Genomic DNA, 18,955 nt, shown 5'->3' with positions numbered 1-18,955 from the left:
AATGGAACTCGGCCAGGTGGTCCGGGTCGCCGGCCCGCCGGACCACTCCCAGGGTCGGGAAGGGGCCTACCAAGTACCGGTAAGGCTAAAAGGGGGTAGACATCAGGCTTTGCTGGACTCAGGCTGTTCGCAGATGATGGTCCAGCAACGACTCTTCGACCCAGGACTTTAGTGGAGGCATCACAGGTGGAGGTTCATTGTGTGCATGGGGAAATTGGTTACATGCTCGAAATTCGTTACAAGGGAAAAAAGCTTAGTTCCCGCCTGTCGTATTCCATGATTTTTGTTACGAATCGGCCTTCGTTTGACTCGTTAATGAGAGAGGCTAGGGGAGCGCATTCACGGTTGGGAGGGTGATGTGAGTGTTGCGTGGCGTGCGGTGACGCGGAGGGGTCGTCACGGTTGTGACGGGATCCCAAGTAGGATCTCCCCGGTCCCTTTGACCTTCCCTATCGCCGATTCTCCACTGGAGTAGTCATGAGACGACACCCTACGCGGGGCCTTTGAGGTGGTAGTTAAAATCTATGCCGTATTGCTGCGCCCCACGCCATGCTCACTCACCCGTATTTTTCGGTGATTAGGGACAGGTTACAGTGAGGCAAAAAAGTATTTAGTCAGCCACCAATTGTGCAAGTTCTCCCACTTAAAAAGATGGGAGAGGCCTGTCATTTTCATCATAGGTACACTTCGACTATGAGAGAGAGAATGGGGGGAAATAATCCAGGAAATCACATTGTAGGATTTTTAATGAATTAATTGGTAAGTTCCTTGGTAAAATAAGTATTATAAGTATTCACCTACAATCAAGCAAGATTTCTGGCTTTCACAGACCTGTAACTTTTTCTTTAAGGGGCTCCTCTGTCCTCCACTGGTTACCTGTATTAATGGCACCTGTTTGAACTCGCTATCAGTATAAAAGACACCTGTCCAGAACCTCAAACAGTCACACTCCAAACTCCACTATGGCCAAGACCAAAGAGCTGTCAAAGGACACCAGAAACAAAATTGTAGTCCTGCACCAGGCTGGGAAGACTGAATCTGCAATAGGTAAGCAGCTTGTTGTGAAGAAATCAACTGTGGGAGCAATTATTAGAAAATGGAAGACATACAAGACCACTGATAATCTCCCTCGATCTGGAGCTCCACGCAAGATCTCACCCTGTGGGGTCAAAATGATCACAAGAACAGTGAGCAAACATCCCAGAACCACACGGGGGGACCTAGTGAATGACCTGCAGAGAGCTGGGACCAAAGTAACAAAGGCTACCATCAGTAACACACTACGCCGCCAGGGACTCAAATCCTGCAGTGCCAGACGTGTCCCCCTGCTTAAGCCAGTACATCTCCAGGCCCGTCTGAAGTTTGCTAGAGAGCATTTGGATGATCCAGGAGAGGATTGGGAGAATGTCATATGGTCAGATGAAACCAAAATATAACTTTTTGGTAAAAACTCAACTTGTCGTGTTTGGAGGAGAAAGAAAGCTGAGTTGCATCCAAAGAACACCATACCTACTGTGAAGCATGGGGGTGGAAACATCATGCTTTGGGGCTGTTTTCTGCAAAGGGACCAGGACGACTGATCCGCGTAAAGGAAAGAATGAGTGGTGCCATGTATCGTGAGATTTTGAGTGAAAACCTCCTTCCATCAGCAAGGGCATTGAAGATGAAACGTGGCTGGGTCTTTCAGCATGACAATGATCCCAAACACAACGCCCGGGCAACGAAGGAGTGGCTTCGTAAGAAGCATTTCAAGGTCCTGGAGTGGCCTAGCCAGTCTCCAGATCTCAACCCCATAGAAAATCTTTGGAGGGATTTGAAAGTCTGTGTTGCCCAGCGACAGCCCCAGAACATCACTGCTCTAGAGGAGATCTGCATGGAGGAATGGGCCAAAATACCAGCAACAGTGTGTGTTTATGGGGATGGTAGCTCAGGCGGTAGAGCTGGTGGTCTAGTGATCTAAAGGTTGCTGGTTTGATCCCAGGCTCCTCCTGCTAGCATCCTGTAGTGTCCTTGAGCAAGACACTTAACCCCTAATTGCTCCTGATGGCTGCGTCCGTCGGTGTTTGAACAAATGCAAGTCGCTTTGGATAAAAGTGTCTGCTAAATGAAATGTAATGTAATGTGTGAAAACCTTGTGAAGACTTACAGAAAACGTTTGACCTCTGTCATTGCAAACAAAGGGTAAATAACAACATAAAGTATTGAGATTAACTTTTGTTATTGACCAAATACTTATTTTCCACCATAATTTGCAAATAAATTCTTTAAAAATCAGACAATGGGATTTTCTGGATTTTTTTTTCTCATTTTGTCTCTCATAGTTGAGGTGAACCTATGATGAAAATAACAGGCCTCTCTCATCTTTTAGAGTGGGAGAAGTTGCACAATCGGTGGCTGACTAAATACTTTTTTGCCCCACTGTATATCAAGTGAGCCGTGACATTCAAACAGGAGAGGAGATAACCAAGTTGTTGGTGCCGAAGAGCCGACGGAAAATGCTCTTCCAGGCTGCTCACCATAACCCGATGGCCAGTCAGGATAAAACACGACAGCGGATAATGGCCCGCTTATGTTAGCCGGGCATTTGGGCAGATTTGCTTGTGGTGCGCTGCGTGTCCTGAGTGCCAGTTAGTCAACCCTCCGGCTACGCCAAGACGGCCGTTGAGGCCCCCCCCCCCCCCCGTCGAGGTTCCTTTCGAAAGACTCGGTATGGACATCATCGGGCCGTTAGACCGCAGTGCTCGGGAGTATCGTTTTGTGTTAGTCCTAGTGGATTTTGCAACCCGGTACCCCGAAGCAGTACCCCGAAGCAGTATTCCGGACAAAAGTGTGACGCTGTTTCATCTCCCAAGTCGGGATTTCTAAGGAAATCCTGACCAACCAGGGTACTGCCTTGAGGTCACGTACGCTTCAGGAACTTTACGAGTTACTGGACGTCCGTTCAATTTGGACCAGTGTTTCCCATCCATGGACCAACGGCCTGGTGGAGCGATTTAATAAAATGCTGAAAAACATGTACCGAAAGTTTGTACACGACGATAGCAGTAATTGGGACAAGTGGTTGGACCCCCTGTTGTTTCCGGTGAGGGAGGTTCCCCAGGCCTCCACGGGATTTTCTCCCTTTGAACTCCTCTTTGGCAGGAGACCCCGGGGGGTGCTACACCTAATTAAATAAAACTTGGAGGAAGGTCCTCGCACCAGTAAGAATGAAATACAGTATGTTATGGACCTGAGAGCAAAGTAACATGCGCTGATTCGGCCGTTATCACGGGAGAATCTGTTTCGGGCTCGAGAACGTCAGAGTCTCTTATATGACAGGGGGACTCGACTCAGACAATTCCCACCGGGAGACAAGATGTTAGTGTTGCTCCCTACATCCAGCTCTAAATTGCTCGCAAAGTGGCAAGGGCCTTTTGTTGTCACACGGCGGGTTGGCGAGGTCGATTATGAGGTAGAACGGTCTGACAGTCAGAGGGTGACACAGATTTATCACCTTAACCATTTGAGCTTTCACCCTCTGTTCAGACCACGCCCCACATGCAGTGGTCCACCACTGGACACATCCAGATCACTCGGTCCATAGGCAGGCAGCGCAGATGGTCTGGCTGACTCTCCTGCTCTGGGGGGGGGATTGGCTGGACGCCGGGGGTATGTGGCGGACCAAGGGGCGTTGTCAAGCACCGGCTGCAGATGACAGCACGGTTCCCTTTCCCGCAGCTGCCAAGCTGCCTTGAATCGGTCTCATCAGCACCCGCTCGGCGCCTATTGGTCGGACTCGAGGCAGGGAGATTTGTTAATGTTTGTCTGTCTTGCAGAGGGGATCAGCGCACAGGCTCGTTAGCAGACCAGGAGCAAGACTGGAACGTCATTCCTCTGGCGCCCGAAATCATCATCATTATTATTATTATTATCTATTATTTATACTTGTGTCTAAGAAGTCAAGGAACAATGTGCAAACAACAGACAATAACAGTGCAACACAATCACTGCAAAACAACAAATAAAAGTCAATGAGGGCAAGAAAATAACTGCAAATACTTAGACAGACAGATAGATAGATAGATAGATTGATAGATAGATAGATAGAAAGATACTTTATTTATCTCATGATGGAAATTGTGACATAACACATAAAAAAAACCAATAGGGAATAATGATAAAGTAATAACAATTAATGTAGAAAAATGGCAATAAACCATTCATACCATATAACCACCACCACCATATAACCAACAAAAAAAACCCTCTATCAACAATTCACATAATTCAGTGTAACAAATAAGTGTGTCTGCAGTGTGTTGTTATTTGTTAAATGTGTTAAACTCGAAAGCCACCAAATGACCCCAAAGTACGGGATGGGTCACATATATTTTTTTTTATTATTTATATACACAGTATATAAATAAAATATGCATATAATGTGTGGAATTATAGCAATACACAATGACCGAAAATAATGTGCATATCAAAGGATTGCAATGTGTAACAATAAATCTCTCCGCAGTGTGTATGACCCGCAGGACTGGCAGCAGGCCCCCACCCCACCCCACCCCACCCCACCCCACCCCATCCCCTCTCCCAAGGTCCGTCCTTTGACTTTGCGCATGCCCCGTGTCCCACGGGGGGTGTCCGACCCACACCGGGCCGCGTCTCCAGTCTGAGTCTGTGACCGGCCCCGCAGGCTGCGTGAGCGGAGCAACGGAGCGCTCGCAGGAGAACCGGACGGACCGACGCGCAGGGTTTCTGGAAGAGGCGGCGGGGGGAGGGGGGTCGAGATCCCATATGGAGCTCGCCGGAGCCACGGTGACTTCTCATCCGTCTTTCTATCCACGATGCGCCTTGGGATCCCGATAAGATGCCTGCCTGCTACCAGATAATCACTTTGATCCTCGCCTTCAACTTGCACGGTCCGAGCCTCGCTCAGGGTAAGCCCGCCCGCCCGCCCGCCGGAGATCCCCGTTATTCCCGTTGTACGCGTCGCTTGTAAGAACGTAAAGGGGGGGAAACAAAACACAAAACAAAACCAAACAAACGGGGACGTGCGAACATGAGAGGTGTGACTTTTTTTGTTTTTTTGTTTTTCCTCCTCCGGAGGACTCGAGTTTCAAACTGGAGAAGAAACTTGTTGCTCCAGCGGCGCGCACGCCACGGTGCGCAACGACGCACGAAACGTGTAATAAGTTCATTCCGTCGTGAAAGAACCACTTTCAGAGGCCTAGCGCGACGTGGACGGTCGCACGGTGCCGATGCGCTGGTGCACAAACCCAGATCGACGTGGATCGAGAAATGGAAGTCGGCGCCGTAGGGAGGGAGAAAAAGGAGCCGCGTAGCGGATCGGACGGTCCCGGAGGATATCCGTTACGATAACACACGATTGTGTTCCCGACTCATTGTGCTCGGCGTCCAAGCGCTGACGGGGTTCGGGCTCTTGCGCGGCGCTTTTAAAGCAAACGCTCCGTCCGTTTACCTTGACGTCTACAACGGCGCTTCCCAACGTGGGGTCGGGGACCGCCCGGGGGGTCCTTCGAGAGTCTCCAGCGGGTCCCCAGAAAAAAAAAAAAAAGAAAAGAATTCATGCTTAAAATTCACCCTTATTTCATTTGTTTGATTGTATTGTTCCATTAAAAATGTGATGTAAAAACGTATCTTATTTTACATCCTATCATCTTATTCAGGGAATTAAAGAATGTACGATGATGACCGTTATGATCATAGTTTAACTGTATGTCCACAGCTAGAGTATAGTATAGTGAGGCAAGCTACGGAATTTTGGACTAAATCAAATCCGACAATAACATTTCTCTCAGATTGTGGTCCCAGAGATAAAATAATAATAATAATAATAATGATGATGATGATGATGATGATGATGATGATGATAATAATAATAACAACAACCATAATGACAATAATAATAATAATAATAATAACAACAATAATAATAATAATGACAATAATAATAATAATGACAACAATAATAATAATAATAATAATAATAATAATAATCTTGACACTGATTGAGGGTTCCTCATCTTGAAAAAAGGTTGAGAATCACTGATCTGCAGCTACTGTACACAGCCTCCATGCGGAGTTGGCTGGAGTCACGCGTGTTGGTGCGGAGCAGACGGTGTTCATTTGGGGTGGAGATGAGTTCGCGCAAAGTTGTGAAGTCAACAGTTTGGGTGGAAATAATGCGCTGTCGCGGGACAAATGGCCTCGTGTTTGCCTTGACGCCATGCTGTCACGATGTCGTCACTTTGTCAATACCCGTTTGGCGGATCCCACGTTGCCGCGTGACGCAGTAGTGTATAAATGTTGCGTCGTTATTTGAGATCTGCAGGGCGCGACTCAACAAAAAAAAAAACAAACCCCGCACACAATCGTAGAGTAATCGTAGAGTCTGAGTAATCTTAACCCTAACCCAACATCTGGAGAAGAGATGGGGACCACCCCTAACTGCTCCTCTGATCCGGGGGTGGTGGGGGTGGTGGGGGTGGAGGTGGTGGTGGTGGGGGTAACGGTTTTCTTCGCCTCCCAGCCACATGGAGGAGAAAATTCCTTAAATAGTTGCCCTCCCTCTCTCTCCCCCCTCTCTCTCTCTTTTTTGCTCTCTCTCTCTCTCTCTCTCTCTCTCTCTCTCTTCAAAGTATTTTTTATTTTTTATTTATTTTTTTTTGCAAAAGTTCCCTTTCCTTTCTGGTCCCATTCGGTCTTAGTTTCCTTCTTTTTTTTTTTTTTTTTTTTTTTTTGGGTTGTTTATGCGGAGTGACCGAGCGAGAACAGCCATCTGTAACCCATTTCAACCCTCAAAGCAGAAAGGAGCGAGGGGAATAGGGGAGGAGGGGGAAAAAGAAAGGGAAGGAAAGGTGAGAGGGAGTGCGCCCTCTTCCTCTGGTGGCTCCAGTCTCTCTCTCCCCCTCTCCCTCTCTCTCTCTTTCCCTCTCTTTCCCTCTCCCCCTCTCCCTCTCTCTCTCTTTCCCTCTCTTTCCCTCTCTCTCTCTCTCTCTCTCTCTCTCTCTCTCGGGGCCTGAGCTCAGCAGAACCTCCCCAACTCACAGGGATGACTTTTATCATGTTCAAAGCCCCGTCGGCTGCACAAAGCTCAGTCGAAATTCCCCGTCACCGTCGGCGGGTTCAGGGTTCAGGGTTCGGGGGTTCGGGGGTTCTGGGGTTCTGGGGTTCGGGGGTGAACCGTTTGACTTTGGAGTCTGCGGTAGGTTCTCAACGGGTGGGTCGGGCCTCCATCCCAAAGTGGGACTCAGGGATCATTTCGAGCGGACATTATTTGTCACTTAGAATTAAATAACATGAGAACGCCTTCCTTTTTGCATGTTATTGCCGCCTCGGTGCAGTAAACAGTGTTTTTGAAGCTCTGGAAAGGCGTTGCCGTAGTTTCAGTGTATGGCCGGGCGATATTGAGATCGATCAACAAAATCAAATACGACAATATGTTTGATGAATACCTTCATATAATCAGTAAAGTGGAGATTGTGGCCAAGTGCAGGGAAGTGTTGGCTAGAACAGCAGTCTATGGAGCAGTCTATGCCGTTCACTGTAACGCAGCCTTTCACACAACGTTTAACCACGTTACGATATTACGACAAACCATATCCAGACGCCTCCTTTTGTGTTTTTGTTTTTGAGCGTCCAGTAACCAGAACAAAAAAAACCAAAAACAAACATAAAACCCAGAAGAGAAAAAAGGCGTGGGCCTGCATGTTGATATGACATCAGAAAGAAACGGTTACTATGGTAACCGCGGTCGTCTACGGTAAATACAATTAGAACGTCTGCTTAACGTCTCAATGTCCGAAAAAGGGAAGCTGATTCCAAAACGATAGATAATCAAAGTCTTTTATAGATGAAGATGAAACACTGACTTCAGAGCTTCCTTATCTGATTTTGGAGGGCATCAGGAGTTTAGAGTTAGCTGAGGCTCAACACACTAGTAAACACACTAGTAAACACACTAGTAAACACACCAGTGAACTCACGAGTGAACACACTAGTAAACACACTAGTGAACACACTAGTAAACACACTAGTAAACACACGAGTGAACACACGAGTGAACACACGAGTGAACACACGAGTGAACACACTAGTAAACACACTAGTAAACACACTAGTGAACACACTAGTAAACACACTAGTAAACACACGAGTGAACACACGAGTGAACACACTAGTGAACACACTAGTGAACACACGAGTGAACACACTAGTGAACACACTAGAGAACACACTAGTGAACACACTCGTGAACACACTAGTGAACACACTAGTAAACACACTAGTGAACACACGAGTGAACACACTAGAGAACACACTAGTGAACACACTAGTGAACACACTAGTGAACACACTAGTAAACACACTAGTGAACAGCCTGATCTTTGAAAAACGTAGAGAAGGTAATGGGACACTGACACCACACCGAATCACTCTTACCACCGTTTCACCGTCGCAGACATTTTACCGACGTCCCGAGAGCTCGGTCTTGAGATGTAGGAACCGACACAGACATCTTTATAAGGCCTGTGTCCAAAAAAATGACAAACATGTCATTGAAGGGAAGTGCGACTGGACCGCGGTGCAGAGCAGCCTCCCCCGGGTCGGGTCTCGGCGCAGGTTGGTTTTTGAGAATGTCGCGATTACCTTTCTCTCGGTTAGAATGATGACGCTAAGACGTGGTCGCGATGATCATTATTCAATCCGTAAATAAAAAATGGACCTGGGTGACAAAGAAAACATCACAAAACGTGTCTTTTGAAAACGACAACTGTAAACAATGTGCTTTGTCGATCCAGGGTTTGACAAACAAAAATAGCCGCCCCGCAGGATATCGAGACGTCGGTTCACATTTTGGCCCATTTCAAGGTGCAGCGTGTGGAATTTATGGAACGGACTTGAAATGGACTATGACGTTCATAAGTACATTTTAATTCATTTAATTACTCCTGGCAAACATTTACGGAGTCATGTTGGCTCAGCGGTTCGCACCGTTGCCACCCAGCAGAAGAAGGGCCTCGTCCCTGGGCTCCAATCCCAGTCGTCCCAGATCCTCTGGGTTTGGCTTTGTTTCCTCCCCCATCGAGGCCACGTATGTTGGGGTTAATAATGGTGTCGGTGCCCCTGACCAAGAGCTAGAGCCGCTCCCCCGACCCGGCGCTGCAGCTGCCCATTTCACTGACGTCAGTGTGTGTGTGTGTGTGTGTGTGTGTGTGTGTGTGTGGGCAGAAGAGACAGAAGAACTTCACATTTCACTCATTCAATGGGCGCTGCTCAACCTTTTCATTGTTCACGACTGGAAAAAAAACAAAAAAAACCCCACAAGTCATGTCGTCCTGGCTTCACTCGTCGAGCGGTCATCTGCTCTAAGGCTCGGTAGCGCTCTACACATGAAGTACAGGTACTACTCACTTGAAGACCTACCTGTCTAACCACCGTTCGGACGTTCGAGCTCTCTGACCAGTCGGTATTGTACGCTGTGTACAATACCACCATGTCTCAGCGTCAAGTATCTCATCACGCATCACCCTTTATACACTATATATACTATATATATATACTATATACACTATATACACTATTTATACTATATACACTATATATACTATATACACTCTATACACTATATAAACTATATACACTGTATACACTATATATACTATATATGCTATATACACTATATATACTATATACACTATATACACTTTATGTACTGTATATACTATATATACTATATACACTATACACTATATATACTATATACACTGTATACACTATATATACTATATTTAGACAATATAAACTATATACTATATATTCTATATATACTTTATACACTGTATACACTATATACACTATATATACTATATACACTGTATACTGTATACTATATACACTATATAAACTATACTATATATACTGTATAAGAGAAAAAAAGCAGTTATTGATAGGACTATGCTATCTTTTGTGAATGTTTATATATATCGACAGTTTACCGATCTTTGCATTGTTGTGGGGATAGGCGGACCCCGCCACCAACAACTGTATCCCCATATAGAGGAGCATAACGCCTAACGCAAATAAATTGCGAGGTTGTTTCTTAAAAAGTCTCAGCTCAGAAAAATATGTATAATATTTTGTATGTATATGGAAAATATGTATATGGAAGGTCAAAGGTACACTTTTAAACATTTTAAAGACTTTTAAATGTTAATTGTTAGTAGTGCAGTGACCAGCCATGTGCAGGTAGCTGCCCTAATAATTATGTTATGGTCGTTGGCACATCTCCATCCAATGCAACCATAGATTGTTTAATTCTTTTTTGTCGGAGCATTGTGCTGATACCACCGTTCCTCCTACTTCTCCTTCAAGATCATAAAAAATTAATTTCGACCATGTCCTTCAAAATCAGTATGGCCACGTCCACACTGCACTGGGTAAATCTGAAAACACACATGGTGTTCTCCGTTTGGGCCGCTCGTCCACACTGTGCCAGTGTTTTCCTCGCTGGAAAAGATTTGAGGCTTTTCAGAAACGTTCTGACAAGTGGATCGTTTTTGTAAACACTGGTTTGGCGTTTCGGTGTGGACAGGGAAAACAAAGCTTTGGCAAAACGATGACGATGCCGCCGACGTATCATTGTCATGTAATCTGGGTTGTACACATTCAACATGGCTGCCGAGATGGTTTGAGTGTTGCTCTCGCTGCTCTCTACTTTGATTGCTTGGTTGGAGTTAAATATTGCTTTACACAATACGCGATGTATCTGTGCACGAGACAACACACTTTGCGAACAAAGGCAATTCCGACCGTCCAGTGACCGACAGTTTTGGAATAGACCGGGACGGACCCGGTGCATGGTGGGGTAACTTTGTCCATGAAGTAGTGATTCCAGAAGAATGGCGTGAGAATTTCAGAATGCCTAGGAGCTCTCTACTGCATCTTATACCTTTTGCACACCAAAGTGAGCGGGTCGACCCGGGTGATCCTGTTCACGTCAGAGCCGGTCGGAGGTGGAGATGATTAAAACCTGTGTCTATTGCAGAGTCTTTCGACCCGGGACTGAGACCTGGGTTTTTCCCTTTTCCACGGGCGACAAATGCGGACATTAGCACGTGTCACCGGGTTTTTGGTGCAGTGGGAAAGGGGTGTTAGTGAACTATTACTTCCCCGATTGAATGTCAGACGACACGTGCGAGATGGGCAGTGTATGAGGTTTAAAAGCTCGCTCATACTCTGTACCACTTGAGCGACGAAGGCAGATTCCGAAAAAACCCCAAGGCATTTGGATCGTGTCAAGTTGTGTCCACGATAACCAGAGACACGTGCGAGGCCGTCACAATTCATCTGGGTCCAGACTTCACCAAACTGCCTTTCACAGTGTGTTTGCCGCAGCCTGAAAGACGGAAAGTCTTCTACCTTCCCGCGGGAGAGCAGTGATGGAAGGTGAGGAGGCTGTCCCCATCTTTCTGCCCCTGCTTACCCCCTTATGCCCTGTCGTGCAGATCGTGAATGGTGATTCAATGCTCTTTTTGCGCAGCGCGACGGGTGTTAATCTCTTGGATCCACGCGTGTGTTATCCACGCGTGTTTTGTCCCGCATCATTTCTACGAGGGAAAACAGGAAAATGTTCCCAAGCAAACTGTGACAGCTGCAGCTTTTCTATACGACAGACACTTCCAGCCACCCACTCAACCCAAAAACTTCAGAACAGACTGCAATTAAAATGAGGGGAGAAAAGTGAGAAATGTAATCACAAGGTTCTGGATCCCTTATGGATAACAAGTTATCCGGACTGTTCTCTCTTATGTAAATACATGTAAATATGCATACAACTAATGTGAATAATGTGCATCGTCGTACCATTTTATAAGTAGCCTCGGCTACTTGAAGTATGTTGAAATTGTGAGACATTTGTATTTGTTTTGTTTCATTTTCGAGTTTCGAATTTTCGAAGAGATTATGGATTTCCATAACGCTGTTGTTTACAATGCTGGTCCACAAATGGAAGTGGTAACAGACAAGCATAAAAATATTTTCTCCACATACAAAAAAAATAAAATATAATAGTTAACATGAAACATCGTCCCCTGAGTCACTCAACATCCAAAACACTAATAGAAAAAAAACAACTGTCAACTTAAATGGAAATAATATCCCTTATGTGCTTTTCAGTACCACTCAACATAGATGTGATAAAAGGTGCTGTTTTTATGTTACGCTGTTCTAAGATGTACAAGAGAAGTGACAGTACAGTGCAATAACGATCAGATGAGTGAGACAGAAACCAGGGATCAATGTCGTCAGACGGGAGGGACTGTATGAAGGAATACTGTCGGTTGTTTTGCGGGGCTGGAATAGGGCTCGATGCCGCAAATGGCCGTGGGTTACTTCGAGCACAGGGAAAACCACCCATCTGGTCGGGGAGGGAGTACTGTGGCGGTGGAGGTGCAGAATATTGAGGCTTCAGTCGTGCAAAACTGTCTGAAACTGAACGGGTCCATCTGTTATCTGTCCATGTTGGCAGCAAAAGAGGCCTCTGTGACCTACATTCTCCCAAGCCCTGTCGCCTTAACTTCAGGTCCTCTTGGGCAACATTCACAAGTTGTCCATCACTGGAAATCTTCCTTTTCAGCCGTTCTTGACTGTGTGTGGATAGCCTTGCGGCAAGCTTATCACGACGATAGGGTGCCTCCATCACCACGCCGCCTGCCTCCTCCGACGGTCTCTCCTCGTTGGTCAGGTCCGTAGAACAACAGGCAACAGGACTTGGTCGATCCGTGCTTCGAGGACGTGGCAGAGACGTCGTCAACGTCAAACCGCTTCTGTAGCCCAAGGCAGGGTCTGTGTGGCTGGCGAGCCACCCCAAATCTGCTCACACAGCTCGAAGTACAGGAGAGCAACTCTGCCGTGGCTGCTTCTTCGTCTGGAGTCCACCGTTTGCCCTTATTTAAGGCGAATCACCTTCAGTTTTTTGGTGATAATATATTTTCTTATATCCTCCTTTGTGTGTGTATACTCCTTGCCCATTGCAGCTGCTTCCTCAGCCGGTGATGGATACTGCTCCATGAAACAGTCCACGATCTCTGCATATGTGTTTTGCACCGACTCCCAGTCAACGCTCTCAGCAGCTCTGGCGACCGTATGGTCAGGAGTGACCTTGAGCAGTAATTCGATAATTTCATTTGTCCAAACGAAAAACTCAGTTCTCTTCACAGGATTTTTGCGTTTGACATTTTTAGCATTCGCAATTTCGTCCGTACTGTAAACAGCGTTGTTTCGCAAAGATGAAAATAGAACAATTCAAAACAACTTTTTGGGAGTCCCGTGGTGATTGGCAGAATTTTTTAAGTAGTAGTAAATTAGTGATTAAAGTAGTTCATTTATAGCCTTGGCTATCCCAAGTATCTGTATCTATCTGTCTGTCTATCTATCTATCTATCTATCTATCTATCCATCTATCTATCTATCTATCTATCTATCTATCTATCTATCTCTATCTATCTATCTATCTATCTATCTATCTATCTATCTATCTATCTATGCCTCCATCTATATCTCTATCTCTTCCCACACAAACACACATAAAGATTCAGTCACTACCTTCAGTGACATACTTTCCTCTTTGTGGGATCAATAAAGTACTATCTGACCTTCTAGTCAGAAGACACATCCATAGTGTGTGTTGTGTAGAGTTGTGGAAAAGGTCAGCTTTACATCTCCTTTGATTGTCTTAATTGGAAACGAAATGGTGGTTAGAAAATCATCTGGACGTGTGTGTGTGTGTGATACATGTGCTTACTTACTGATGGGATTCAGGTGTTCCGAAGGTTCTGAGGGGGAAAGTTCTGCCTTGCAAGTGTGTGTGTGTGTGTGTGTGTGTGTGTGTGTGTGTGTGTGTGTGTGTGCTGGTCAGAGTGAGTGAGTGCATGCTATCCAGTACACACCTGGTCAGCACATGGGCTGATTGGTCAACGTTGCCTGTTTATGTAACCACATGGGCACATGCACACACACACACACACACACGAACACACGCACGCACACGAACACATGCACACACACACACACACACACACACACACACAGTGAGCCAGCAGTCTGTAAAGTCCTTGTAGGACAATCGTGATGTTTTGTTTTGAATCTTCAATTATGCGACTATTTTTTAACAAAGTATAAAATATGTGATTCATCACAGTGATTACTCACAGAAAAACTATGGGATTCTTTTGTGAACTTTCTTTTAATCGCTAAATTAAAAGTTACTATTGTTACCTCAAATAAATTATCATGCTTTAAATATGATAGGAACCAATAAAGACACACACACACACACACACACACACCCTTAAAGAAGTAAACAGGACTTGGGCTCTCTTTCAATTTCCTCGGGTTCGATTAATGTCTCCCCTAACAGATGTCGATGAGACATCTGGAAAGAGGATATTAGTTTTTAAATGAGGAACAACAAAGCAGTCGATTCGTCTTATTTCCGTGCTGAATTTTGTTTGATGCCACTTCAACTGAAAACAGAGAGATGCACAAAGATGCGCGAAAGACTTTTTAATGTAATCATTTCATGCTCGCGCATTAAAGTAAAACAAATCCCTTGGATGCACATAATTGTCATGTAATTTCTCTTTGGAAGCTGCCGTGTTGTTTTTGTTGTTGTTGTTGTTGCTGTTGTTGCTGTTGCTGTTGTTGTTGTTGTTGTAGTTGTTGTAGTTGTTGTTGTAGTTGTCATTGTTATTGTAGTTGCTGCTGTTGTTGCTGTAGTTGTTGTTGTTGTTGCAGTTGTTGTTGCTGTTGTTGTAGTTGTTGTAGTTGTTGCTGCTGCTGTTGTTGTTGTTGTAGCAGCTGTTGTTGTTGTAGCTGTTGCTGCTGTTGTTGTTGTAGTTGTTGTAGCTGTTGTTGTTGTAGCTGTTGTTGTTGTAGTTGTTGTAGCTGTTGTTGCTGTTGTTGTTGTAGTTGTTGTTGTTGCTGTTGTTGTAGTTGTTGTAGTCGTTGCTGCTGCTGTTGTTGAAGCAGCTGTTGTTGTTGTTGTAGCTGTTGTTGCTGTTGTTGTTGTAGTTGTTGTAGCTGTTGTTGTTGTTGTTGTAGCTGTTGTTGTTGTTGTTGTAACTGGTGTTGCTGTTGTAGTTGTCTTAAGTCTTAGGTACACTTTCAAGTATCTACTTACTTTAGTATATTCAGTTCCAAAGACTTTAGCTCCACATTTCAAAGCAAATATCTGTACTTTTTAATCTGCTAGATTTTATTTTTTCCAATCTGGATTTATGTTTATGTACATTTAGCTTGGAAAATATGGATTTATATCCACGTACATACTTTAAACCAGGATTTCTATTTATAGCTTTGAAAAGCAAGACACATCAGGATACGCTCAGCACTCATCTGCGGGGGAAAAAAATGCTGCAGAAGCTGTATCATAGAGTAAATACGACGAGTACTTTTACTTTTAACACTTAACTACTACTGCGAGTACTTCTTCCTTTAAGTAGAAAGTTCAACGTGGTGCTTTCACTTCCATTCTGTTGTGTGTGTGTGTGTGTGTGTGTGTGTGTGTGTATTTGTACTTGAACTGCAGTAAAACCCTTCCCGCGGCAGCAGGAAGGGGCCGCTCCGATGAGCCAGCGTCCTCGCTGCGCAACGTGGACCCTCCGGTGGCCGGCCTCTCGCGGCTACATCTATTCTAAATCAATGCACAGGATGTGACCTTTGACCCGCAGACATTAAAACTCCCGACTCCAACGCGGAGGAATGCAGGAAGCAGCGCAGCGCCGCAGAAGGAGGCCGCTGGCGTACGGAGTATTGTTTCCTGCGGTGACACAAGTTTCACCGCCGATGTTCCGAGCTTTCACGGCTCCACCACAGTTTATCAAGTCATTTGCTCTGGGTTAGGGCTCGAATCAGTTACTGTGTAGTGACCTCAATGACTGGACAGTCCATCTATCTATCTGTCTGTCTGACTGTCTGTCTGTCTGTCTGTCTGTCTGTATCTCTCTATCTATCTGTCTGTCTGTACAGACACACAATCAGAGTTTCCGTTAGAGAAACTGGATGCCGGTCAACGTGTCTTGGTAGATTTGAATTTCCTGGACAAATGGGAGAGATTCCGGTCAAATATTATCTGTGTTTATTGAGCTCAAAAACACTTGATAATCAGTCTACATAGAGAATGACAGCATCAAGGCATGTAGATGTATATTATTTTTTATTGAATATTAAAAATGAAAGTCCCGTCAGTAAATGCCATTGAAAAAAAAAATATAATAATAAATAAAATATGACGGGTATTTCCACTTGAAATTAAATCATTTCTGTTTGTGAACAATAAGTGACAAGTGCAGCTGCTTTAATTAACATTTCACTAAAATAAAAATTTGATCACATCAAAAACAAAATAAATATGTCAAGTAGATCTAATTTAATAAATAGAGTTTGTGTTGCTGTCCGTCTTCATCGGGACGTCCCATTGACATATTTTACACAATGAATAATTTACCTTCTGCTTTGGGTCGGAACTTAAATATGCATAAAAAAAACCACCAAACCGAGGATGATCAGTCTCCTTCTTTGATCCCCGGATTAGAATTGTAGTGTCCCAGCAGCTCACATCAAAACAATAGGCAATAACAAACCGTAGAATTAAATATGAAAATCTAAATATGAAAAAAGGAAAAATGGCAATGTATGTCAAAAAAGAAAAGGTGCACACGCCGGATTCTGAAGAGACGAGTGGACTACAAGTCCCACAATGCATTGGACCAAGAATCACCCAATCGCCGATGTCAATCTATTTTCTATTTTCCTTTGGTAGAGCCGTTGTAAACGGGGGACACTCGGGAATACCTCCGGAATAAACCCACGGCGCCGCCCATGTATCCGCTCTGCTCTCCTGGAGCTGCGTTTTGCGTCCAAACCGTCTCGCCGGGGCGCAGCAGACAGACAGTTTGTTGGTTTAAGTTCAGGAGGGAACGAGGCTGGCCCCGAAGAGCGCAGCGAGGGCCGTGCACGCAGGCACGCACGCACACATACACACACACGCTCACGCACTCAGGAAGCCGGCTGGGAGCAACCAGAGTGCTGCTCCTTTTAATGGAGGAGGGGTGTGTCCAAATTCCACCCATTATCATCCCAGCCGCTTGATCCCCATCACATGCGGCGTCACTATTTCCAGATTGTTTGGCGTGGCATAAACACGCTGTCACACGCACACGCACGCTCGCCAGCCAAGGCCACACCCACACACACACCCACACACACACACACACACACACACACACACACTCACACACACACACACACCCACACACCCACATACACACACACACACACACACACACACACACACACACATTTTACTAGCCAGTGACTTTGTGGCATGTTAAAAAGATAGAGGAAATTAAGACAGACTTTAAATATTACTTGGGCAACGCCACTGACCAGAAAACTACAGGCGTCTGCTCCCAAATTCCACAGACGGTGATGGCTTCGCTGGATAGCGCACTGTAAAACTGTTTTCACAAAAACAAACGTGAAGGTTTCAACTAAAAACTGGCAACTTACAGGGTAGGTTTTGCTATTTTTTGCACCCAGACCCAGGGGCGGGGGTGGGGTCATTGATTCTTCTGCACTCCCACAAATCAGCCCTTTTGGCCATGTCCATGATAACACGAGTGACTAGAAACAGGAGGTCGTACCGCTTCCTCCTGGCAACCCACTGTACTCTACAGAGAGCATATTCTGCTCCTCCGCCTTGTTCTACACCCGGTATCAAACCTAGAACAGGCTGAATTCACGGAGACGCCGGACGTGCTTGGCAGCCATTATCTCTGGAAAGGAATGTGTGGTTCTGGCGCCGTAAAGGATATGTAGATGTGCGGCAACGCCTCCTCCGTCTTATTGGGCCAAACGCAGAAGGAGCCAAAAGCCAAACCTTGTCAAACAACAGTAAAGCCGAACTTCAAGGAATGTCAAACGTTCCGTGTGCTATTTCGGCTCGTTTCAGCAAAACCGGGCGGCGGCGTCAATGCGCTCTTTGAATGAAAATCAATTGCAATGGTTTCCAAAAAAATAAAAAATAAAAAAAGTCTCGCCTGTGAAGCTCCGTTGAGCTCGTACTCTATAACTCCAGAGGCGACGTTCCCACTGCCGCGAAGCAAAGCGACTGCCTTCATTCACAAAATATGTTTTTGTTTTTTTGTTTTTTTTTTTTCGAAAATTTATGAAATTCCATACAAATGTACCACACAACAGGTCCGGTTACAAAATATCAGTCCAAAGACATATTATCAACAGATATTCATATTTTACACATTACACACAATTGGAGAAAACGTTGCCAATAAGGTACTAGTGGTGAGATCACATTGCATTTATTCATTCAAACTGGGCCCACATTTGGGATTTTTATTTTTTTTTTCCAATCGTGAACGACGATGAAAAGATTGAGTGGTGCACATATAACAACCGAAATTTGCCGATTTTATGACTCTTCTGTGCACACACATACATAACAACACGCCGTCGTCGAGGAGCGCCCGTCTAAAGACAGAGAACAGAGCAACACAGGCTCGTGGCGCTCCAGCGCTCCAGCGCTCCAGCGCTCCCATGTCACGATATTTTGAAAAAAAAAGGAACCCGGACGCCGTGCGGCACGCTAGGGTGGTTGTTTGTGCAGCGCTGACATTGTACACTAATTAGAGCCTCGCCAGTCGGCCACGACGCCGCAAGTGGCCCCTCCATTTCAGTCGTCCGCACGATGACAGTTAGGGTTCTACAGCACGACGACACCGGATCTCAAGCCGCTGCCGGATCTCAAACGGCCTCGAAAATCACGTAATGTGGCCCTTGACGAGCAGACGCTTTTGTCCAAAGCAGCTTATATGAGAGGCTGGAAAAATCAAAGTACACGTTGAGCGCTGGGGCAACCTCCAACTCA

General features: G+C 45.3%; 1 protein-coding gene across 1 annotated transcript in view; it reads left to right on the top strand.

The window, feature by feature from the left end:
• Positions 1-4,755: 4,755 nt before the first annotated feature.
• Positions 4,756-18,955, top strand: part of reck (reversion-inducing-cysteine-rich protein with kazal motifs) — a gene marked incomplete at its 3' end in the record, with an annotated part of 63,858 nt that continues 49,658 nt past the window's right edge. Inside the window, exon 1 of the mRNA XM_080020078.1 lies at positions 4,756-4,925. Within this exon, the coding sequence (XP_079876204.1) occupies positions 4,856-4,925 (70 nt within the window). The 5' untranslated portion in view covers positions 4,756-4,855. The remainder of the gene's footprint in view (positions 4,926-18,955) is intronic.

This window comes from Zeus faber (assembly GCF_960531495.2).
Source record: "Zeus faber genome assembly, chromosome: 19".
NCBI classification, from domain to species: Eukaryota; Metazoa; Chordata; class Actinopteri; order Zeiformes; family Zeidae; genus Zeus; species Zeus faber.
Note: the sequence above shows the minus strand (reverse complement) of the source record. Positions and strands in the feature narration are given on the sequence as shown.